This window comes from Candoia aspera, chromosome 1, assembly GCF_035149785.1.
Source record: "Candoia aspera isolate rCanAsp1 chromosome 1, rCanAsp1.hap2, whole genome shotgun sequence".
Lineage (NCBI taxonomy): Eukaryota > Metazoa > Chordata > Lepidosauria > Squamata > Boidae > Candoia > Candoia aspera.
In genome coordinates, this window is record NC_086153.1 from 160,108,290 (window position 1) to 160,132,681 (window position 24,392).

General features: G+C 41.0%; 1 protein-coding gene and 1 long non-coding RNA gene across 2 annotated transcripts; both read left to right on the forward strand.

The window, feature by feature from the left end:
• Positions 1-3,146: 3,146 nt before the first annotated feature.
• Positions 3,147-4,557, forward strand: LOC134506539 (uncharacterized). Its single transcript, XR_010068817.1, has 2 exons — positions 3,147-3,346; positions 4,236-4,557. It is a non-coding gene; the product is annotated as an uncharacterized LOC134506539 (long non-coding RNA).
• Positions 4,558-14,007: 9,450 nt separating this feature from the next.
• Positions 14,008-17,255, forward strand: MLNR (motilin receptor). The gene is made up of 2 exons (XM_063291053.1): positions 14,008-14,818; positions 16,972-17,255. The coding sequence occupies exons 1-2, from the start codon at positions 14,008-14,010 to the stop codon at positions 17,253-17,255; spliced, it is 1,095 nt and encodes a 364-aa protein (XP_063147123.1).
• Positions 17,256-24,392: the final 7,137 nt, after the last annotated feature.

Consider the following 24,392-nt stretch of genomic DNA (forward strand, 5'->3'; position numbering starts at 1 on the left):
TCTAGCACTCTGACACATTAGCGGGCTTTAAAGTAAATAAACAGAAAATGAAAATGCTAATTAAAAATATGATACTGAACAATCAAAACCTGTTGGTGAAGAAGACGGGTTTTAAGTATGAAAAGAAGATTAGATATTTGGGAGTAACTTTGTCAACTAAAAATAGTGCGTTGTTCCAAAACACTGTTAAAATTTGGAATGAAGTTAAAAAAGACATAAGATGGGGAAAATTACACTTATCTCTTTTGGGGAGGATTTCTGTAATCAAGATGAATGTATTGCCTAGGATGTTGTTCCTCTTCCAGACGATACCGATTTTGTCAACTGATATAGTATTTAAACAATGGCAAAAAGATATTTCAAAATTTATTTGGCAAGGTAAAAAACCAAGAATTAAGTACAAATTATTACAGGATGCCAAGGAACATGGGGGTATAGGACTGCCGGATCTAAAATTGTATTTTGAGGTGTGTTGCTTTATGTAGATGAAAGCTAGTTTAGGCGGGAAGCTTTCAATCGCAGCTTTTCTTCTGTTCTGTACACTTGTTTCCAATAAATCTGAATTCTGCATATTTCAACTGTGCATGAGTCAGGTCATTATTGGGACTAATGGTGTCAGCTCTTAGAGTGATCTGGAATAAAGAATTTTAATACATGATTTTGCCATTACATTCCTACATTACAACATCCCCACCATTGGTGGAAGCATCTATCTGCCTAGATCAGGGATCCCCAGTATGACTGAGGCCATGTTCATGGGCTTTCTTATAAAAAGACAGCTTGGCTAGAATTGCTGAGAGGTTGCTCTAGAAAGGATCAACATATGCTTTGCCTTACTCTTTGCATTGTGTGGCTGCACAAAGCCACAAGATGGCACCCTATGCTTGAGGTCCATCCAATTTGCTGTGAGGAATTCTAGAAGCTGCAGTTCCAACATATCCAGAGGACAGTACTTTGGGAAAAGCTTCCACTGATGCTTTAGCAATAAATGATATTGAGCATGAATATGAAGTACTTTATAATACTAACATTCTTCCAGAAGGAAAGCTTAAAATCAACTATGTAAATGTAATTGTGGCCAGTGGTAAGGTTACAACACTCACTTGCTTATTATGTGTCCCTTTGGAGCATGTGCATCATGAGTCAATGGATTGGAATGGGTGGATTGATTTGAGCTTGTATGTAAAAGTCTTCAGACTCTGCATCATTGTCATCACCATCACCGTCACCATCACCGTCACCACCACCACCATCATTTCCTTCTTTCCTCCAAAAATCTTCAGGAACTGCACTATTTAAGTTAGTAATCCATGACTGATAACACCCAAAACTGAATTAGAAAAGCTTTAAAATGTGATTGCTTTTACTGAATGACCAACAAATAAGATTCCACGTAAAATGTAAAGTATGAAGCAAAGCAAATACAACCCCCCCTCCAAACTCCATATGCTCTGACGGTGTCTGATGGGGCCTGGAAAAGGGATATATTCATTTTGGCCCTATTCAAATTACTCTTATAAACCCTCTGTGTTCCAAGATCATCTGCTAAAGCCCTTATCTGTCCATATCCTCCATACAGATAGATCATCTTTGAGGTCCTCCTCAAGCTTACACTGCTATATAATAAAATACTTCCAATAATTCTAGTTATTGATTTAGCACAGGGGTAGGCAACTTTTTTCCTTCAGATGTTTTGGACTTCTGTTCCCATCAGTCCCAGCTAATGGAGCTAATAGCAAGGGAGTATAGTACTTGTAGTCTTAAACAACTGGGAGAACACTAGGTTGTGTATCTATCATTTAACTAAACAAGTTTTAATCTACATCTAGGTTCTGCCTTGTTTTTTCTGTTTGGAGAGAGCTTGTTTTATGCTGTGTACCATCTGAAATCTAATCTTCTGAAAGGCAATACAGAAATGACCATGGTCTGTAATAACATGGACAAGTTGTACTAAACAGTGTGATGAAAAAGTCAATTGAGAATGCTGCAGCTGCCAAATTCCAAGGTGGATCTTATTAGTGCAGGAACTGGAAATAAAGCGGATCCATCATGTGTGCAGTTCAGGTTGCAGTGTTACAATTAGACCTTGGAAGAATTAGAAGAAGAGCATAACAGGAAGGTCAACATTTACAGTGTTTGTAGCACCTTCCCGATGAGGCCAAAATAAAGTATTTGAGGTATCTGAGCATAAAAGAAAGATGGCCTGGTATAGGTTTTGGATCCTGTTGGTTGTAGTGCTAGCCCTACAATTGGGCAGAGTGAAGTAACTATTTCAAGTGGCAGATTTTGGGAGACCACAGAGGCAAGTATCTGCCTGCAATTCTTCCTGAGCATCTCTCAGATGGAGGACAGAGTTGTGTGTCCTGTGTCCTGCTAGGTTTCCTCAGGGACAACTGAAAATGCCAACAGTCTTCAGAGCTGAAGTGAAAATCCTACTACTGTGCAATTTCTCTTCATACATGATTCAGAGTGTGCCTTTTTGTCTTAGGCACCACATATTCTTGAGATGGTCCTGATCAGCAGGAGCCTAATTCATTGAACACTGTTGGAAATTTGGTATTGGACTTGATTCAGCTTTGATTTGATTGAATAGGACTTAAAATGTTTCAAAACATTCAGTAATGAGTTCCCAAGGATAATTTTGTACTGGTAATTTTGTGGGAAAGAAGATTATTGGTTTATTACTTTGTCTCTTATGTTGATCATCTTAGTAAACTGTATTGTACCGGGGCAACTTCTGTTAGTAGAAAAGTTTACAATATCCAATCAAAGAAGTTCTCTTAATTCTGATGTGTCTTAATTCCTTGGTCTGGTTTTGTACCACCAGCAGAAGCAAGATTATTGAAGATTGCTGAAAATCAGGCAAGGCATTCGATGAGCAAAACGAATGGGATGTTCATTTGGCAGACGTGAGCTGATTGTCATTGTCTGTTTATAACTACCTTCTTTCATAGAGAAAAATTGGCTCTCTTTGTAGGAGTCTACCCATTCTGGGCATTGTCTGGAGGATATCTTGCTTGCTGTTCAATAGCTTACTCAAGCTCGTTTGGAAACAGAGCAGAAGATGCCATTCTGCCATATGGAATTCTCTTCCATTAAGATAAGCTGGGGCTTATGGCTTTAAGTGTTTTAGCTGTCAGTGCAATCATGGAATTTTACTTTATAAAATGCTTTAACCAGCTATTGCTATATTTTATTGTGATTTAGTATAAACCACTTGGAGTTTTTCACTGAAACAGGAAAATGATATATGAACTATTTCTGTGGATGAAGGGTGTATCATCCTCTAGGCTCCTGCTATTTCTGTGAAGTCACACACCTTCATCTTTTTCCTCAAGCAATAAAGGTACAGATTTAATAAAATAGAGAATAAATAGAATATTCTAGTCCTCTTTATTTTTAAGACATCCCCTTTTCTACATCAGGCCACACTTGAAGAGTGCTTTGCAATTATTTAACAGATCAGAGTTTCAGAAGATCTTCAGCCCACTTAGTCAAAATTAAGCTCACAGTGATTCTCACGTTAGTGAGATTCCTCCAAATCATGGTCTGGCTTTGCTGATATCAAACATATGTTTATTTGTTCTTGTTCTCTGCCAAGGCAGGAACCTATGCAGTTTGCGTTCTAAGTCTCTTCAATTAAACAGTGACATTGATTGTGACCCAGGAAGCATGCCTTCTCTGTCACAGCACCTGCTCTCTGGAACAAGATCCCCCCTGAAATCCATGTGGCTCCCACTCTGTTGTTGTTTCATCAGGCCTTGAAGACCTGGTTATTAAGATGGATGGAGCCACTTGTTGGATGTGCTTTTGTGTGCTTGTTTAATAAATTTATAGTTGATTTATCTAACTTTTGTCTATGTTTTTGTATACAGTGACTGGATTCCATCTTGTTTTGTTTTCTATTGTGTTTTCTATTGTTTATTATATGGCAAGCTGTCTAGAGTCAGTCTGGAGTTGGGCAGCACCTAAATTGGAATGAATGAATGAATAAATAAATAAATGGATATAAACAGATTGGACTGTGAATGGGCCTTTTTGTTCTTGTAAACAAACATTTTCTTGTAATATTATCTTTCCAACAATCTTTGGGAGAGCCTTTATCACATACTTGGTAAGACCCAATCTGAATACCAAAACTACCCATAATTTCTTCAGAAATGTTACTGATATGCACATAGCTCTAAAATCTATTTTTCCCTTTTTCTTTTAACTCCCTGCCTTTTTTTTCCTAGCCTATTTGCCTAATGAAGAGCTCTTAAAACTCAAAAATTTGAATGTAGTTTTGTGGCACTTTGGTGTGAATAAAGGCAGCACCTACCTGGTATTGGCTCAAGAAGGCTGAGGAGGATCATAACTGCTTAGGAGTTGGATGGGAAACCACAGAGAAATGTAAACATGTTGGCTCAACTGATAAGGGAAAGAAATTATGGAAGAAAGCAATGGCAAACCATTTCTGTGTTGTTGCCAAGAAAACAGTGGAAATGTGTCCATGCACAAGCAGCTTTCAAGCTCAATTTGAAAACAGGTTTACCATAATAAATGTATCATACAACTGTGGATGTTGGATTTCCCCCCCCCCCCCTCATGGACCTGTGTGGCTGTAATGGCTTTATAAGTGCAAGTCCTTTTTCTATTTTCATTTTCTTCTTTTGTATATATCTGAAACCATCTGGATCAAACTTGGGTGTGTTGGAGAAGAAACTTACCTCTTTCTATCAAAATCTCTCCCTCTTCCTGCAATTCTTTGATTGCATAGTTGTGGCTACCAGTGTGACTTTTTTGACCTCCTGTTTGTTGTTGTTTATTCGTTTAGTCGCTTCCGACTCTTCGTGACTCCATGGACCAGCCCACACCAGAGCTTCCTGCTGGTCATCAACACCCCCAGCTCCCCCAGGGACGAGTCCGTCACCTCTAGAATATCATCCATCCACCTTGCCCTTGGTCGGCCCCTCTTCCTTTTGCCTTCCACTCTCCCTAGCATCAGCATCTTCTCCAGGGTGTCCTGTCTTCTCATTATGTGGCCAAAGTATTTCAGTTTGGCCTTTAATATCATTCCCTCAAGTGAGCAGTCTTGACCTCCTGTAGACACGCCCAATCCCTTCCCTCTGTGAAATATCTTTATTGCAAGTCCTCACTATTCATTTGGATCACCTTCTCTATGAAATGTTTTTTTATTAGTTTAGCTATTATCAGAGGCATTTGACTAACATTTGTGAAGCAAAGTCATGGAGACTTTATGGTCTCATTTATATAATAATCTCATTTGGTTAGTATGTACTCTTTGATTACAGTTTCCTCCCCACAGGATGTTTGGAATATTGTTTTCTCATCTGTAATGTTATTATTATGACTCTAATTATACTAAAACCACATTAATATCATGCCAAGTATTAGAGATACTTCATCTCACCTAATCAACACAAATATGTCTAGGAAACCATGTTCATGAGATAATTCTATCATCTCCAGTTACTTCCAAAAGATTAATATTTCTTGCTAGTAGGACAAATATTTCAGTGACCATAAGATACTCCAATGTCTGACATTTGCAGAAACAGTGATATCTTGGGGATCAGTTTGAAAACTCTCCCAGGTAGCTGACTCAGGGGGGCTCTCTGCAATTATTTTATTTATTTTATTCTCTGCAATGGAATATGTTGGCCAGTTATCTCAACATGATCTTCACCAGATAGGTTAAGACTACAAACTCAAGGTTTCCTAAGCCATCATGGCTTTTAGGCTTTTATTCTTCACAGGGTAGAGGTGAGAATTATAGACCCAGCTTTTCTGGTAGGAACCATTAAGGTTGATTTAGGTCATGACTTGAATTCCAGCTACTTCTATCACTTGCATTAAATTGAATCAGAGAAGGACATCCATTCTTTTATTCATTTGTAGTTTTATCAACATGACCTCACATACCCCTTTGACCTGTGTAGTTCTTGGATTCTCAGGGTGGCTATCTTGCAATGTCTCTTCAGAGCTGGCAAAAATGCTTTTTAGTCCCTGCTGCTTTAGACAGCCATAAATCTAATCCATAAATCTAATAATGATAATAATGATAATGATAATACAATTATGTATGTTTTGCTTACTCCCTCTGTAAAATATTTTTTGAAAGAGAAAGGCAGGGTCTAATATGCCCATGTCAACCCAGATTTACACTTGGCCCATGCACTGCTGCTTCAAATGTTTGCCACTCTCTGAGAGAGGGTGCCCCGCTCTTGGCTCACTTAGCTGCAGGGCCCTGGAAATTGGCTCAGATATAGCAGTGTTGAGAGGTAAAATTTGCATGATGAGTTTTCAATAAGAGTTAATATGGTTGATGATAGGCAGGACTGACTCCTCTTTTTTTGTCCCACTAGGAAAGGAGATGGAGTGAGATTGGGCTGTGTGTATACAACCCTGGGTTCTCATGCTAACATTTCCTAATGGGTAGCCAAGTTGACCTTTTTAAAAAAAAAATATGTGTGTATGTGTAGATCAGTTACAGAACAAGGAGAGGCAGGAGACACTTCCACATGAGGCTTTGGCATTGTTCCCACAATGTAAGGCTATCACATCTAGTCTGAAAAAATCCAGATGTACAGTTTTCTCCATTTCTAATGATCATCTGGATTTTTACAGCCCCACTACAACTATGGTAGGTCTGTTTCCACCCTGAACACTACAATTCCTCAGAATGCCTCCCCATTTTTAAGAGATGTTTGTGGGAGCTCCATAAATTGCCACATGCTTCTTGGCAGCAAGAAAGAGAGAGAGAAGAAAGTGATAACTATCAAATCCAAACCCTGCCCTGGTGGGAATACAACCCTGGGTTCTCACGCTAACATTTCTTAGTGAGCAGCCAAGTTGACCTTTTTTTAAAAAAAAAAAATCTGTCTCAGCTGCCAAAAACTCATACTGCAAAACTCCTAAGTTGAACTATTTTTGGTTTCAAGGGGCTGGATGGTGGGTCGCTTTCCCATTGGTGGGAATTTCAAGCAATCCTCATTTTCCAGGTCCAAAGTTGTCCCCTGTTTTTGTCCTCCTCCTTGGCTGTGAGTCTCTTCCTAGCCAAAGTGGCTGCTTTTCTTTCTCATGAACAAAGGCAGCAACGCAAGGGTGGGGGCCAGTGAAGGGTGGCAGGATACTGGCAGACTGAATTCAGTGCTCCCTCACTGGTTGGATGGAAGGAGCGCAGGGCAGCTTTGCCCTTTCCTGCAATGGCTGCATCACAGGCCATTGTCAAATAGCCCAGAGCATTTGAAAATGTTTGGGAGTGGTGACACTGGTCATGTGGAGGCCTGGCTAGGAAATCTAAGGGCACAAAAGCACTTTCCTCAAACTGATAGGAAACAGGAGTTAGTTGGGGTGCTGAAGCTCACTTGCCTACAGTAAATGAATGACTCCGATCTTCTTGTAAGGAAACTGTTCCCTCTAAGTAAGCACTAGGGCCCCTGAGACTTCAATGGAATTTTTATAAAATATAGACTTTCAACATTATATACTGACAATTTCCGGGTATACCAAAACAAGAATAAAAATATATCTAAATGTTTGGATAAAGAAACAACAGTTAGATAACCCAAACTGTGAACATCATACTTTGCTTCCCCCTCTCCCCCACATCCACCCTTCCTTTGGGTTTCTTAGACTGGTTTTAAAATGTTTGACTATCATAGCATACTAGAATAATAACAACAACAACAACAAGGGATTTACAGATTGAGATTAATGAAGGTGTCACGATGAATCACCATGAAAAGGATGGGGAATCTGGCAAAGCATGGACCGGAGCACTACTTCCTGATTTTTTCCTAGGGATGGCAATGATTCTTCTGAAAGATATTTGGAAAGACACAGAGACCTCTTCTACCAGAACATGATCTGTGGGACTGGGGCAAGAGGCCACACATATAAAATGCACAAATAAGCCACAAAAGCCAATAAATAACTCAGTGCCTAGTTCTAAAAGTTCCTTCCTCAATTATTTGACAAAGTTACAAATCCTTTCTAGTGGATGATGGTTAAACCCCAGCTGGTTCTTTTCCGTCTCCTTTAAGTTGATCCCTGTTCCTTGCCTGTTATTCTGAGTCATTCTTCCCTTATTCCCACAATTTCTTCTTGACTGAACTTCCAGGATTTCTACCAAGACAGCAGGTTGTGAAAAAGCAGCTGTCAGCCTCCAGATGTCTTGTGAGCTTCTGGAGGAACCAAGAACTATAACTCCCAGCATCCCCAGCCAATACAACTTTGCTGCAAAATACTGGAAGTGGCAGTTTAGCAACATCTGGAAGACCACCTCAGTTTCCCTCTCCCTGACCAGGTGAGCCATGGACAGCAATATTTTTTTCTAATAAAAAAGGTTGTGCTAGACAGGGGGAAGCAAGTGGTATGGAGTTAGAGCTAATAATGAAAAGCATACAGCAGGAGATTTTCGCTCTCTCTTTTTCTGACCAGGGAGAGATGACTTGAAGCTCTAACTGGAGATCTGAGCTGATTGCTTGCAGAAGGCTTTAAATATTAGGTTGAGGATTGCATGTGGAGCTGGTACTGCAGGATTTTTGTCCCCAGTGTTAGCAGTAATATCCTACTTTTTGTTACTGAGAAATGGACAATCTGCAAAACCTGTTTTATCACCTCACGGAAGTGCAAATGGCAAACTATAACCAAAACTGAAACCAGGAACTTTGAAGGGCTGGGTCCTCCTCCTCCTCGTCTATCATTTTAGCTAACCTTTAAGTTGATTCGCTGTATCTTCACACACTTCAGAAACATAGTGAATGTCTACCGGCAAGAGGACCCTTTGGGAATATCTCTCCGCAGGCTGCCTGACACTATTTTAAAGATATCATTCACTAACACTATGTTCTGTCTCATTAGCCCAAATCTTTAACAGTTATAATCATGTCTGGATGGGATGTGGCTTCTGTGCCATACTCTGACATCTGACCTGATGCTCACTCAGCAGAAAGAATTATCACGGAGGAGAATGGAAGAACACCATGAGGTTGCAATGAGGAGAACATTGCAAGAATGAGAGGAGGGATTTTATTATGTGTGTTTGAAAATGCTAGAAGCATTCTTAGAAAATGAAAACAGTGAATGATGGCTGCCCAGTAATTTGCTTAGAAGGATACTTACCTGATCAGATAAAAGGCAAAGGTAAGTTCCATGGGCAAGTGCACTTGGGGGTGGGGCTAGAAACCTGAAAGAGAACAACTTTTTCAGTTGCATTTTGATAAATGGCAATTTTGTGATCAATGACACACTATGGCAGCCAACTTCTGAACATGTAAACCTCCTATGGTCCAGGAAGAACAATCTCAAAAATCACCTTTCTTAGCTGAACAAGCATTTTATAGTTTGAAGGATTATTTAGATATGTGGATTGCATATGCTAGTTTATATGCTTAATTTTCTCCTTTTTATCCAGTTGTGAATGTCAATAGTTCATGACTAAATGTTAAATGTCAATAGTTCATGACCAGAATGCATTTTGCAAGAATAATTTTGTTTAGTAAAAAAGTGACATATGCTTTTGTGGGGTTTCCCACCTCTTTCTTTTTCTCTTCCATACTGTAAAAATAAAACGTCTCCTAAGGAAGCCATTTGGTGAGAACATCCTAAATGTGCTCTAAGACTTCTGAATGAATCCACCTGCCCCCAAAGTGCTAGACCACAGCAGCAACCACTTCCTTTTTTCCATCTTAAATGAAGAGAATGTGCTAATGAGTTTAGCTGGATCATGGGAGGTGCAGGAATGAAATCAGTGACAGATGTTCTCAGAATTAAAGCTTTCACCATGACTTGGTCACCAATTCTTCTTATAAAGCAAACACATTTTGTAGACCTTCAACGGTCAAATTGTGGAAGGTTTCAGTTACTCTTTCTTTAACATGGATAGCAAGTCTGGCTCTTATATACTTATTCTGAAAAGAAAAGCCCTTGCTGAACTTTTATGAAATACAGGAGTCATGTATATTAACCCTTGATTAATCTCCTGACATGGTATATACACAAGATTAGAAAGTTATTATCTTCCAAATGAAATAAATCTTGAAAAAGAAATTATGCAAATAAATTAAGAAATAAATCCTGCAAAAGAAATTATGCAGTGCTTTATGAATGTTACAGAAAAAGAGCAAAAAAATATTCTTCAGATCCAACTGAGACAAATATTTTCTGTCAAGCAAGGACAAAATCATTTTTAAAGCAATGATAGTTACGCATTAGCATATATTTTCCAGACAAAAAATCAATTGTAATAATTTCACTCAAATTTAAAAGAAAATGTATTATAATTTTTATGAACACCGCATAGATATCTGAAATTATTTATATTAAATCTGAATAAAATTTATTTCAAAAAGTTCCAGAATCCAGCACCCAACCCTTTCCGATAGGTTAGAAGTAGATCCCCAGAAGAATATACAGTAAATAGCTGCTCAGCAGAGATAGTACAGTACATCATTTTAAACTCTTGAACAAATCATTTTCAACCTTTTTTTTAAAGGGATCAGTGCTTACAGGGAATCATAAGTGTACAATAGTCAGCAGGGCAGGGAATCTCAATCTTTTAAGCTCTGACACACTTCAGGGCATTCCACCACATGCACTACCATCTGGCCATACTGGGTTGACCGGAGAAGGCAGAGGGGGGCCATCCTAGTTCATGTGGAAAAAAGGTGTAAATGCCAATTACCTTCCTGCATAGAATACAGCATGACATCTTTTACCATAATCCCAATCTGACATCCAGCTATTGGCAAATGTCCACGCTTGACTAGGATACTCCAAGAATCCATCTCAGGGGTCTTCTCCTTCTGTGAAAACTGGGCTTTGGCACAGGCTTCTTTGAAATAGGATGCCTTCATATTGTCAAGAAATGAACAGATTGCCTCTTTTTTGTTGTTCGGGCTTTTAAATATCAGGGTTATAGATAGCAATCTGGAGTCCCTCGTATGTTGCATATTGCAACTCTTGTGATCTCTGACCACTGATCATGCTAGTTGGACTGATAGGAAGCATGTAAAAGATACAAATAATTAAAAGAGCGAAGTATTGAAAACAATCAAAGGAGAACAGGCAAAAGGACAAAAGGGGGCTCACAACCACCTTGTCCCCAAGGCCTGGAAGAACAACCAGATCTTCAATGGTTTCCTGAATGATGTAAGGGTGGGAGCCACATGAATCTCTGGGGAGAGATAATTCCAGAAGGCAGGAATTAGAACAAAGTAGGTGTGCTTCCTTGGTCCCACAAGATGACATTCTTTAATTGATTTGATGGGACCTGGAGCAGGCCCACCCTGCTGGACCATAATGGATAGGCAGAGACAACTGGAGATAGGTGGTCCTTAAGCCAGGCCTTGAATGTCCTGCAAGGTGAACAACAAGCACCAAAATCCCACCTGAAGCCAGCTGGTGTCCAGTTCAGCTCACAAAGCAGTGGGATGACTTGTGCATAACTTGGTGCCCCCATCACTACCCCCACCACTACATTCTGGATGAGCTGTAAGTTCTGGATGGTCTTCAAGGACAGCATTTAAGTAGAGTGTATTCCCATAATCAAATTGTGAGATGACTAGAGCATGAGTGACTGTCTGAAGGGCCTCCTGATCCAGGGAAGGGTACAACTGGTGTACCAAGTGTACTTGTGCAAAGTCCCTCTTGGCTACAGATTCTACCTGCTCTTCAGGCAGAAACTGTCAGGTAACCAGGCCAAGAAACAAGCTGAGCCGGTATTCCAACTCTAGTTCTTTATTGTTCTCAGCTTATAGACAGAATCTTGCCAGACTAAGGCTGCTCAACTAACCTAAGGGAAAACAACCCAGAAGGTCTCTAGGGCAGAGCTACCCTGAACCTCTTAACCTTCCCAGCAACAGAGTCCCGGCTGCAAAGCCTCTTATCAGTCTGGAATGCGTCCTTCCCCTGGGAACCAGCAGCAGTGCTGGAATCTACCACAGAAACTGAGATTCCAAGAGGACCCCCAGATTGCACCCAAGTCTCAAATGGGGAGGTTCAGCCCCATTGAGAGTCAGTGATGGAATACCACTGGATCCAGTATAAATATACTCTTGTGCCTTCTATTTAAGTGACTGCATATCTCGCTGTCAAGCTGACTTGCAGTTACATCTATTCAGGGGGTAAATCGCAGAGCCCACCATCCTGATACTATCTCCCATTAATTAATTCCAAGTATTGTAGATTGGGTCAACCCTTTCTGTGTGCTGGTTTCCATACAATTCCTGCTGCATCGGCCTGCAAGGCTGAAGTCCTGATTATTTCAGTGTTGCACAGTTATAATAATTTCCTAATGAGTTTGGCAGTCTGGAAGATATTTTAGATGGGGGCAGTGAAGTCTGGCTCTTCAGAAAAGGCATCCCCTCCAGCTAGTTATTTTGTCTAAGACCGAAGGAAATTGTGAGTTTACTGATATTTTTTGCATGTTTTTGCTTTGCAGTTTGCTTGGCAGTCATAGGAACAATAATATTTCACTATGACAGAGATAAAGGGCTATAAACTGCTTTGACTGCTTTTTTAGATTGTGTAAGCCACCCAGAGTATATTGGAGTGGGCGGCCATAACAAATTTAAATAAATAAATAATTTCTGATCCCCATTGCTGATTCCTATCCTTCCTCTGCTGCCCATCACTGCCAGACACTGGCCTTCCTTCTAAGGTAAGTGGTGACAGATTATATACACCTTGAGACTGTCTTTAGATGGTGTGGGAATAAGAGTGGAAATATTATAGTCAAGGGCAACTCAAGCCTGTCGCAATCCTGGGCTGGGGAAACGATAAAAGCAAAGACACAACAGAAGAAAGAGGTTGCCTGGGTATGTTTGTGCTGTGGTTGTGCAGGTGGGAAAAGCCCACAGGTCAGTTCTGCTTTAATGATTTTTTAAATAAGATCCAGTGGCCTAGTTCACACATATCACTAAGCTCTAAACCATAGTTGACAATTCTTGGGTTTATGGCTCACTCCCAGTAAAAAAACAGACCAACCACATTATAGCTTAACATAATGTATGATCCTAGCCAAACTAGTCAGCCAAACTAGTCACTATACCCCAAAGTAAAATGGACATATGCACCACCACTTAGTGGTAACATCGTTGTTCAAGAACCAACAGGAGAACGTTTAATCTCCCTGAAAAAATTCTACCTGATTATCAAATTGCTGTTCTTCAACAAAAAGTATGAAATTGATGAATCAAAACTTACCCAGAAATTTGATTTTATCACCGTAGCTTGTCTCGAGACAATGGAATCTTCTCAAGTTGTAAGTACAAATGTACACAGTGAAGATAGAACATCTCCCCCTAGCAATTAGTGTTTATATTTATATACACTGTGCTTTTCTAGTCACACACATCATACTTTTTACATTTGGTCAAGCTGTTTACAATTGCTCCCCATTTCCCATAAACCCAGGTGTGTGTGTGTGTGTCAGTCAGTCAGTCAGTCAGTCAGTCAAGAGCAAGACTTCATGTGTCTGATGAAGTGGACTTTACCTAATGAAAGCATACTCTGTAATAAATGTGATATATTTCAGGGGACCCAAGAATCTTTCCTTTAGGTGCTCCTGTTGTGTTTGGGTCTTCTCTCCTTCACATCTCAGCAGCTTTTTTGTGTTTTTGAGGAGGGGGATCTTTACTTGCCTCTCAACAGCTGCTCCTGTTGCCAATATGAAAGAACGAGGCTCAGTTTGGAGCGACTATAAAAAGCACTGATGTCTACTTGGGAGGAGTTATCTTTTAGTAACCATGGATATCTGTCAGTCTGGGATTGGAGCATAGGCACTTCATTTCCCTGCACAGTGAAAGGGGCAGCAACTCCTGGGATTTTGCTGAAAGCTGCAGTATAAAGTAAGACCAAGAGAGGGGAAGAAGGAAAGGACAGAAGCAGCGGCAGGAGCACACACCAGACCAAGCACGCCCAAGGAAAGCGGGAACCTGTCTCTGATGAGTTCCCATCTTGTCCTGCTGAGAGGTGCTCTGAATGTTCTGTAACAGCAGCATGGGGACCAGTTGCAGTGCTGCCTGCAACATGGGTTTGACCAACAGCAGCAGTCTGGCTGCGTGTCAAGAACAGGATACCGAAATCTGGGCCCTTCCACCCTGCAACAAGTACCTCTGCCCACTGCTGCCCATATGCGTTCTCATCCCAGTGACAGCCGTTTGCTTGGCCTTACTGGTGCTGGGTGTGGGTGGCAATGTCTTGACTGTGATTGTGACAAGCTGCTCCCAAGAGCTACACAACACTACCAGTCTATATCTGGGCAGCTTGGCTGTCTCTGACCTGTTGCTGCTCCTGCTGGGTCTACCCTTGGATCTGTACCGCTTGTGGCGCTCCCACCCATGGGTGCTGGGTACTGTGCTGTGCCGTGTGTGGCACTGGTCAAGTGAGGCATGTGCCTACTGCTCCATCTTGCATCTGACAGCCCTGACAGCTGAGCGCTATCTGGCCATTTGCTTCCCCCTGCGGGCTAAAGTCCTGGTGACCCAACGGCGGGTAAAAGCCCTGCTGGTAGTGCTCTGGGGTGTGGCTCTGCTCTCCGCTGCACCTTTCCTATTCCTTGTGGGAGTCCAACAGGCTGGCAACTTTTCCAGTGATGATGATTTCAGCCGTGAATGTGGCCCTACTGTGTATGCCCAACAGACAGGTCTGTTGGAGATTATGCTCTGGGTCACCACCAGCTACTTCATCCTCCCCTTCTTCTGTCTCTACATCCTCCATGGCTTGATTGCTAAGGAGCTTCTGCGGGTTGGCAAAGCACATCTTGGTGGGGCTTCATACCGGAACCATCATCAAACAGTGCGCATGTTGGGTAAGTAAGTGGAGGATACCTTAAAATGGGGAGGAAGCATTATCTTAGTGCCCCCATGTCCTGTCCATCCCTTACCTTTACCAAAGAAATTCCCCCAGCCCCATTACACAGAATTAGGAAACCTTGGGATTCATAGCAAATCTCCATTGTTATTGATTCTGTAGCAGGGGTTGACAATCTAGAACCCTCCTGATCTACTATTCCACAGAGGTTTGCTCTTATCAGAGCTCCAGAACTGATGGAAACCTGAAAGTCCTGCTGGGTGATAACCAGCTGTGGAGATACTCTGGTGTCCAAAAGTACTGAATGAGGATGATCTAGTTCCAAGTATTATCCAGGGCTATCCTACAGAACTTCTAGCTAATCCTTTTTGTATCTAATGAGTGTAAAAAAGTAATCAGGGTTGCATAGCCAGGAGAACTGCGTGGTACTCCAGTCCCAAAGGTTTCTTTGAAAATAAGCATCAACCCCTGCCCTGCAGAAAATTCTGTTGCTAAAACCCTCAAATACAGACTTCCATGGGGACGTAACACTTCCTAAGACTCTCAGAGCACAGAAAGCTTTGGGCTCATGGGAATATTTCAGTTTTCAAAGTGCAGGAGGTCCCAGACCCAATTCCTTTGAATAAGGGAGAACTCATACTTTTGTCATTATATACATATATTGAAGTTGAGCATGGGGAGTAAGCAAACATCCAAATGTTACTTCTGCTCTCATAAACTGCATCTATGATTCAAAAATCATGTGGTCAAAACCATCCTCATTTGTTCTTTAGTACCATTCTTCTCCAGCCAGTTCTGGATTCAATCCACCAGTCAGTCTCTGAGTTCTGCATACTTCATGATTACATTTCCATGCATTAGATTCTCCTGCTCCCTCTCTGTAGCCCTATATGGAAATGTGATTTATGTCCAATTGTTCATATAGCCAGTAGCCAATAGCCAGTACAAAGTAGCCAGCAACTTTAAACCCTTTAGCCTATTTATTTATTTATGTATTTGATTTATATGGCCACCCATCTCACACAAGTGACTCTGGGCAGCGTACAAGGATTAACTCCCCACACAACATATAACCCCTGGCAACAAGGATAAACAATAATCCCACTCACAGCAGAAAAAAGCACATCAACAAGAGCAGAGCTCATCTAACTTCCTGACCCAAACACTTGGGGAAACAGCCAGGTCTTCAGTGCCTTACGAAAGGCTAACAGGATCGAGGCCATCCATATTTCCAGGGGGATGCTGTTTCATAGGGCAGGCACTGCCACTGAGAGGCCACGACTCTGGGGTGCAATGAGACAACAGACCCAGGGCATGCCCTCTTCACTAGATCTGGTGGGCTGAGCAGAAACAATGGGAGAAAGGTGGTCCCACAAGTAGCCTGGCCCTATGCCAAAGGTGGCTTTATAGGAAATAACCAGCACCTTGAATCACACCAGGAAGCCAACTGGGAGCCAGTGCAGCTTGCAGCATAGCAGTGTTACATGGGTATAATGAGAAATGCCCAAAACCGCCTGCGCCACTGCATTCTGGATCACCTACAGCTTCCAAATGCTCTTCAGGGGCAGCCCCATGCACAATGCATTAGATTAATCCAAATGGGAGGTGCCTAAGGAGTCACCATGAGCAAGACCTCTTGGTCCAAGAATGGGCACAACTGGTGCACAATGTGAACCTATGCAAAGACCCCCTGGCGGTGGCTGCCACTTGCTCATCAAACAGGAATTGAGTCCAGGAGGACTCAAATTGCACACCATCTGAGGAATTGCATCCCCACGGAGAGTTAAAGATGGAAACTCCCTGGAATCGGGGTCCCTAAAACACATAGCCACTTCGTCTTGCCAGGGTTGAGATGAAGCCTGTTCTGCCCTATCCATTATCCAAACCCACTTACTTTCTTTATATTAGCCAAAGCGAGAAATAAGGAGTCAAAGATATGTCATTTTTATCAAGGCACTTATTGTTGAATGTCCCAAATGATTCCTATTCAGATAAAGAAGTTGTTGCTTTCCTGCCTATCCTATTGTATGTTTCAGAGAAATGTGAGAGTATCGATCCATTCCAAAGGTTCCTAATCATGCCTTAATGGTTAGGGTTAACTGCACCAGCTCAATAGGTAATCTTATTTCCCTCTTTTCTGCCCGCTTGCAGTTATCCTGGTTCTGGCTTTTGTCATCTGCTGGCTGCCCTTCCACATTGGCCGGATCATATACATCAACCCAAAGGACTCCAGGATGATGCACTTCTCTCAATATTTTAACATTTTTGCACTGCAGCTTTTCTACTTGAGTGCTACTGTCAATCCAATCCTTTACAATCTTGTCTCAAAGAAATACAGGGCAGCAGTGTGCAAGTTACTGGTAAGCAAAAAGCCAACAGAACGGGCTTCTACTATTACTAGAGAGACAGCTGGCTACCTAGAGATTAGTGGATAATTTAAAAATGAAATGATTTATAGGACCCTTTCCACCACTGCTTTCACTGATAAGCTTTTTGGCAGATTTGTGAAATGAAGGGCAGATCCTAATGCTTCCAGGCATGACTCTTTGAAATGTAACACTGGGCTGGTGCAGATGAAACCAAACTATCATTGAGGCTATTTGGACAAGCAGAGAAAGACTCTCACACCTCCCTTCCTTCCTGGGAATCTGTAATTGCCACCTGGTCTTTCCAGCAAATGAATGCTTGCAAACCAGGATTAGAAACCACAAGCTGATCTTGGTTGGCAGGCAAGGACTTTGCTATAGTTTGCCAGCTCTGCCAAAATGGCAGGCTGAGTCTGGCCACCAGTGAAGAAGGCAGGCGTGAGATCATTTAAAAGAGATCATCTGTTAGCTAGCAAGGCTGTGGGGAAGTCCCATCATTTGACATATTAGGTACAAAAGATCCAAGTTTCAATTCTCTACCACATTTCTAGCAAAATAATTTAGAAGGAGTCATCCACAGCCTCTGCAGGGTCACTGGACTGTGGTTGGCAGAATACACCTCTGAGCTGGACAAATAGCCTGATTGTAAGAATAGCAGCCTACATTTTAAACTCATGTTTGTGAATTTCCTGTTAGGTTAGGCAGTAATGCTTTTGGTTTATCTGTTTTAGCAAGCGTCAGAATGATGTAGCACCATTTGTAGCTGGTTTTCAATTTGCCACAGCTCAAGAGATAGACCCAGTTAGTTGGATCAGATAGACTAACAAAAGTAATAAAACAAATGTGGAACGGAAGGCAGGGATTATTATTAAATCAGACTATATGTTCATTTATTTTAGCTCTCCATTTGCTTCCCTAATATTGACACCAACTGGCTGATGTAATTTTAATTGTAATTCAGTCTGATTATGGGCACTGTAAGAAAACTTGGAGGCTATTGTTTAACAATTATGAGATATTTGATTCTCACCTAGACAAAAATAGTAAAAATATACCTCACTCTGATGCAATTAAGGTCACAGTTGCAGGGCCCTGGCACAAGACTGAAGAACAAATTGAGTTCACCCAACTCTACAAAATAAATTACATCCACATTTTCCCTTCAAGAAGAAGTAGGTCTTTCATAAATTATAGGGTGTGGACAGTTTCCATTCCCTCCAGCAGAAGTGGCGATGTGTTTCTCCTGTGGAAGGCTGACTGTTTCAAAAGTAGTCAGTTAAAGGCTACGTTGCAAGGTCCAAAGAGGTCAAGAAGCTGAAACAAGACAGGCAGGTCCAGAAGAAGAAGTGAACAAGGTCTGGTTCTATTTCTTTCAGCACTTCCTTTTTATTTGCCTGGGATCCCACTCTCTCTGAGATTCAGTTTTTTTCTCTTTATCTTCCTTGCACAGCAGTAGCCAAGGAACAGTCAGACGGACCTTGGCAAAGTTTTGAACACCTTGATTCAAAGGGCTTTTTTGGATTAGGGCAAGGCTTGTATAAGTTTCAAGGGCTGCAGGTTGCCCATTCTTCCAGACAGGGAAAAGATATGCATGATCACCTGCGCAGAAGATAAAGCTCCAAATTCTCATTTTTATTTTAATCCGTTCAATCATGTCCAATTCTCAGAGACTGCCTGGACAAGTCCCTGCAGTTTTCTTGGCAAGGTTTTTCAGAAGTGGTTTGCCATTGCTTCCTTCCTAGGGCTGAGAGAAAGTGACCAGCCCAAGGTCACCTGGCTGGCTTCGTTCCTAAGGTGGGACTAGAACTCACTGTCTCCTGGTTTCTAGCCTGAGGCCTTAACCACTACACCAAACTGGCTCTCAGTTTCTAATTTAGAACACATTTAAAAACGGTGGAGTGGTTACAATTTGTTTTTGCAATGCCAACCACAAAATATATTTTTTTAAAAATGACAAGGTGGAGCTGAGTCAATGAAACTCCATTAGAAGAGCACAGAACAATAATTACATTGCTTTTATCTCAGAGAATGATGAGAAATAAAAGATAAAACAGGGCCACCCAATCTAGACCCTGTCTGCAAAAATCAGATGACCATACAAGGCAGTAAACTCATGGTGCCCCCTGGATTTTTGCAACCTGGATATAGTAGCTCTAAATAAAGGAAAACACAGTTGAAAGCACCAAATTGTTTTTCGATTCCCTTTGTTGAGAGTTTAATTTAATCACAGGTGGGAGTTCATGCATGTAATACCACAAAATGTGCTGGTGATCCTTGGCTTAAATGGCATTGCTCAATGTTCTTCAGCAATCCTGATCTCAAAATAATAAATGCTCTGAGAGTAAACATAAAACAACCTGGTAATTTAAGGAAGAGGACATCACATATTGAAAAAAGAACAAACATGTTATGATTCTTTCATGTGAGATACCGTATCTCTGAATAAAACAGGCTACTGGCGTTACTAAATAAAAGCCTTAATCTAATTGCTCTTGTATTATCCAAGAGGGTCACTGCCATTTTTTAACCATTACATAAAAACAACTGGTTTCATATTCGATAGAAAACTAGCAAATTCAGTCCAGAAATTCCTCAATACATGCATTAGAAATGGATAATTGGTAGCCAGCAATGTCTTCTCCAGACAATCTAGTATTTCTTACTAAGATGAAGGTTTAGAAATTATTAACAATGATAACAATGAATTTCGGGTTTCTTTTAGATAAGCCAGGAAAAAAAATCAAGAAGATAAAATCAGTTTTTGCACAAACCCCAAAGAAAAGCATGTTAAAATTATAAATAAACAAATGAGCACTGCTGTTTTTCTTATCACATGGTCAGGCTTTCAATATTTGGAACTCAAGATAAAAAAACAAGTATTTTGCTTAAAGCAAGGTTGTGATACCTATAGCCATTTAGAAGAATTTCCTTACATTACTCTTTCCTTTCTTATTTTTAATGCTGTTTTATCAGTCAAACTGAGAGAATACTACTTGGACAATTTTGTCTATAAGGAGTGCAAAAAATCTTTGGGTGTCTTTGTCTGATAAGGATCCCAAACTGGAAGATTTTGGGGAGGGGAGAAATCTCAAAAAATCCGAGTCATTATGATGCCTGTCAGCTGAAGCACATATTGCATATTCTGTAGCCCAATGATAACTCAAAGCTAGATTGCCCTATGCCAACTAGTGTAAGAATCATATGAAATATGTTAAATTTGCTTAATCATTTTGTAAAAGCTGTTTGATGTCTTCAAATGCCCATCCATATATCAGTTAATTATTCAGCTTCTGCGTCTGTTGATTAAAGAAAATTGGTGAGGTCTTGAGAAGGACTACTTTTTCTTAGATGTGAACTTAACACTCATGAACAACTTATACTTTAAGCTTCATCTAGAATCTCCAGATGTTGTTATTGAAAGATAGCTACTTCTGTTTGATCCAGCTGATATGTCATTTTATAATTTATTTTTATCATTTTATCATTTTAGGGTTATCGTTTTATCATTTCAGGGTTATAATTTTAGAGTTATCATTTTAGGTACAATGTCTTTGTTCATTTGTAATAGGGGATAGTGAATTTGGAAGTAAAACTCAGCTTAGTCTTTACAAAAGCTTCTTGATTGTTCTGCAAATCTTCAACAATCAAATTAGCACCACCACCATTTCCATCTGTGATATTGATCCTGTACATTATACAATTTACAACCACAAAAAATGAGCAGTATGAACAAGATATAAAAATGTTATAGGTTAAGGTCCAGATTGAGTCAGTTAGAATAGAGTCACTGAAATCAGTGGGATTTGGATTGACCATGCATAAGACCCACTGATTTCAAGTCTGGATCTAGTCCCATATTTTTTGTTGCTAATTAAACTCTGCAAGGTAATATGGAGCTAATTCTAGTTTCAGATAGGAAAAAAGTTTTAAATTTGATGACTTAAAGTAGGCTCTCCCTTGCCAGAAAGGAGCATTCAGAATTATTCAAATGGGATTATATTTTTATATTATTCCTGAATTTGCAATCAGAGTTAAAACTAATTTTAGTGATATCTTGCAATGGAATTAATGAAATAGCAGTATAAAATGTGCCTATGTGTCTGAACTTGCTAGCCAGCCAATATTTCCTATGTATTTTTCTTGATATGTCCATTGTTTCAGATCTCTACCTATTCTTTTCATATACGTATTAATCTGATCTTGCTTGTCATATTTTTCACCAACCAGTAAGCCTGACCTACATAAAATAAACAAGGTATTCAAAACCCAATAGAAAGTCTAAGTGCCAGGGTTTTTTTTCCATTACTTCTGATTATTGCTCTTTGTGGGATCTCTGTGATTTCTGTGCCTCAACCTGTCATAGGAAATGAATTTGGAAAGGCACACGCTATTTGCCTTAAGGAAGGTGTGCTTAATGTTTTCTTCAAATAGACTTATCAAGTCAGCAGGCAGTCCATGTTATCTGGCTGCTTTGCTTAAAAAATCAATTTCATTGCTTCTGTGTACATTTTAACAAGTTGCTTAATACAACAAATATGCCACTTTGTATTTCAAGGTTTTTCTAGTTTCCTGCCAGCTGGTCTGCTATTGTAATTGATCAAAATACTTGAAGGGATTAAAACTCACAAGCTATTTGTCATTTCCTTGACCAATTTGCTCATTACTCCTGTCCACCATTTCCTTATCCAAGCTGTATTATTTTCATGGTCTTCTCTAAAAGGAAGATTTCCAGAGAGAAGGAAAAATATGGTATGGATGTTTTAAAGCTACTGTAAATAAAATGTCACAACTTGTACAGCAAAAAGAATCCCATTGTCTCTGTTCTGACTTTCTATCAAATTGTGGAATTCTGATTTTGGGTGTGGATAGGCTGACCATATTTCCTTGAGACAAAAAATGGGACATTGGGATGGCAAAACGGGATGCGGTTAAACTTATGTAATATTCCATATTCATGAAAGTGTAAGATGATAAAAAAAGTTTTAAAGAGTTTTTAAGATCCATTTTCTGGTCCTTGCTGGGAAGGTGCAGGATGGGGAGGTGTGGCAGTGGTTGGGTCCAGAGAGGCTGGTGCAGGGGTGGTGTTGGACGGAGAGGTTGTAGAAGGCTGAGGGCAGTGGCAGGCTGGGATGGGAGGACAGGAACAAGGCAGCAGGAGGCTGGAGGAGTGCAGGAGGGCTGAGGGCAGTGGCGAGCTGGGACAGGAGGACAGGAACGGAGGAGTCTAGTGAATGGTTGTCCCCGACAACCTGTTCCTCTCTGGTGCACCCTTTTATTTTATTTTCTTCCCGCCATTTTGGCCTGAGAGCCAATTGGCTTCTTTTCTGCTGGGCATGCTTTTCCGACCGGCTTCCACTGCACTGATTGGCGGCAGCGACTCTTCCTCTTGCTCACCACCAATCAGCTGTTCCTGCAGTTCCTGCTCTAGGTTTCCCGCCGGATTGAGAACTACTGCCAATGAGTAAGTCAGCCTCCCTTTCAATTTCAATTTCAATTTTTTCCCGCTTTTCCCAATAACGGCTCCGACATTTAAAAAAAAACGGGACAAAATTGACATTTATATTAAAATGACGGGACGGTCAGGAAATGTTAAAAAAAGGGACTGTCCCATTCAAAACGGTACGTATGGTCAGCCTAGGTGTGGAGGGCACCTTAAGCAAAATGATTGGCCAAATTACCTGACTTTTCTGCTCTTCCTCCTTCTGGAAGTCACTAGTTGATGAGAAACCATCTGCCCATCAAGACGGTGATAGGAGATGGGGCTTGGGGAGAGGGTGAGTTTTGATAGGTAGTTGACCCATCTCTCCTGTTCTACCACATGCAGATTGTAGAAGAGGGGATCTGTCATAACCCACCAAATGAAAGCCATCACTTTAAAAATCTCCAGGCTATTGCCCAGTCTGTGACAGGTGACCTCTCTGTGAATGTGATTTATGTGCTCTTTCCACCAGCCCACCCTGACTGGAGACCTGGGGCTTCTGAAGGATCTACCTCTGCCTCTTTAAGTGCCATATCTCCCTGTCTGGAGATCAGCTGTCAGGGCTGGGAGAGATGGTGGGGAAAATGGGTGAGTTGGCCTATAGCCTCCAGGTTTCTTCTCCCAGATCTGCTTATCCCTGATCTAGAAAAGATAAAGGAGAAGTGCCTGGGACAAAAGAATGAAATGTTCAAAATGCCCAAACGAGAGAGAGAGAGAGAAGAGGTGTCAATAAGTGGCCAAGAAGTGCTGCTGGGCTGATCCCACCCCCTAGTGTCATCTGACAGTACCACTAACAGAAAGCTTGGTAAAGTGCATAAGATTATACCCACCCAAAAATGACTGTGGGTTGCCTCCTGCTTAGGAGTGAACACTACTTTAACATCAATACAACTAAAGAGACTCGAGGCTGCCTTCGGTATGTGTTGAGGATGAAACAATGGCAGTGTCACTGAGACAAAGCAGGAAAAAGGGGTATGCTGAGAAATACAGCCTTTTCTGTTTTCTCTCTAAAATATTTGTGTTCCTCCACCAGACACATACTCTTGGTTTTTCAAGGGCATTACCTGGAAGTTTTCCTCAAATTGATGCACTCCAGATTTCTTGGATTACAGCTCCTGGCCAAACAAACTGACTGGCTTCTGGCTTGTTCAACGAACCATGGTAAAAGCTGACTGTGGCATTCACATATAAAACTAAATCATAACATGGTTTGTTCTTCACTTTTCACTTTTTATGGACATATTTTGTACAGCCTCAAGGACCGGAGAACACCATGTTCAACCGGCTGTCTGGAGATGGAAAGAATAGATATTGTATGGTTAGTTCATAGGTCCTGCCCAGATAATTCTGGCAAAGTAAGTACCATTTCCCATTGGGTCAGACTCTAGTCTCTGCTTCTGCTTTCTGATTTAATGACAAAGCAAGACTGGACTTTGGCCATTCAATTAGACCTCAGGACAACGGTGCTTAATTATGGCATGGAAATTGCACCTCTGCCCTGCAAAACCTCAGTAATTTGCTACAGTGACTGTTCGTCCAGGCAGATAGACATCCTTCAGATTCTCTCATAAAAACACCCCAAGTTTGCCTGAGTGTCAGTCTGAGATGCCTGAGCCACAGCAGCAGGCTAAGGGAAAGAGCAAGCCAAAATGTAATTTAAGAGCAGAATTAAATTCGTTTGAAGCAAATCACTCAGCGAGGCGTTGCCAGCTTCTGTTCTGGTTTAC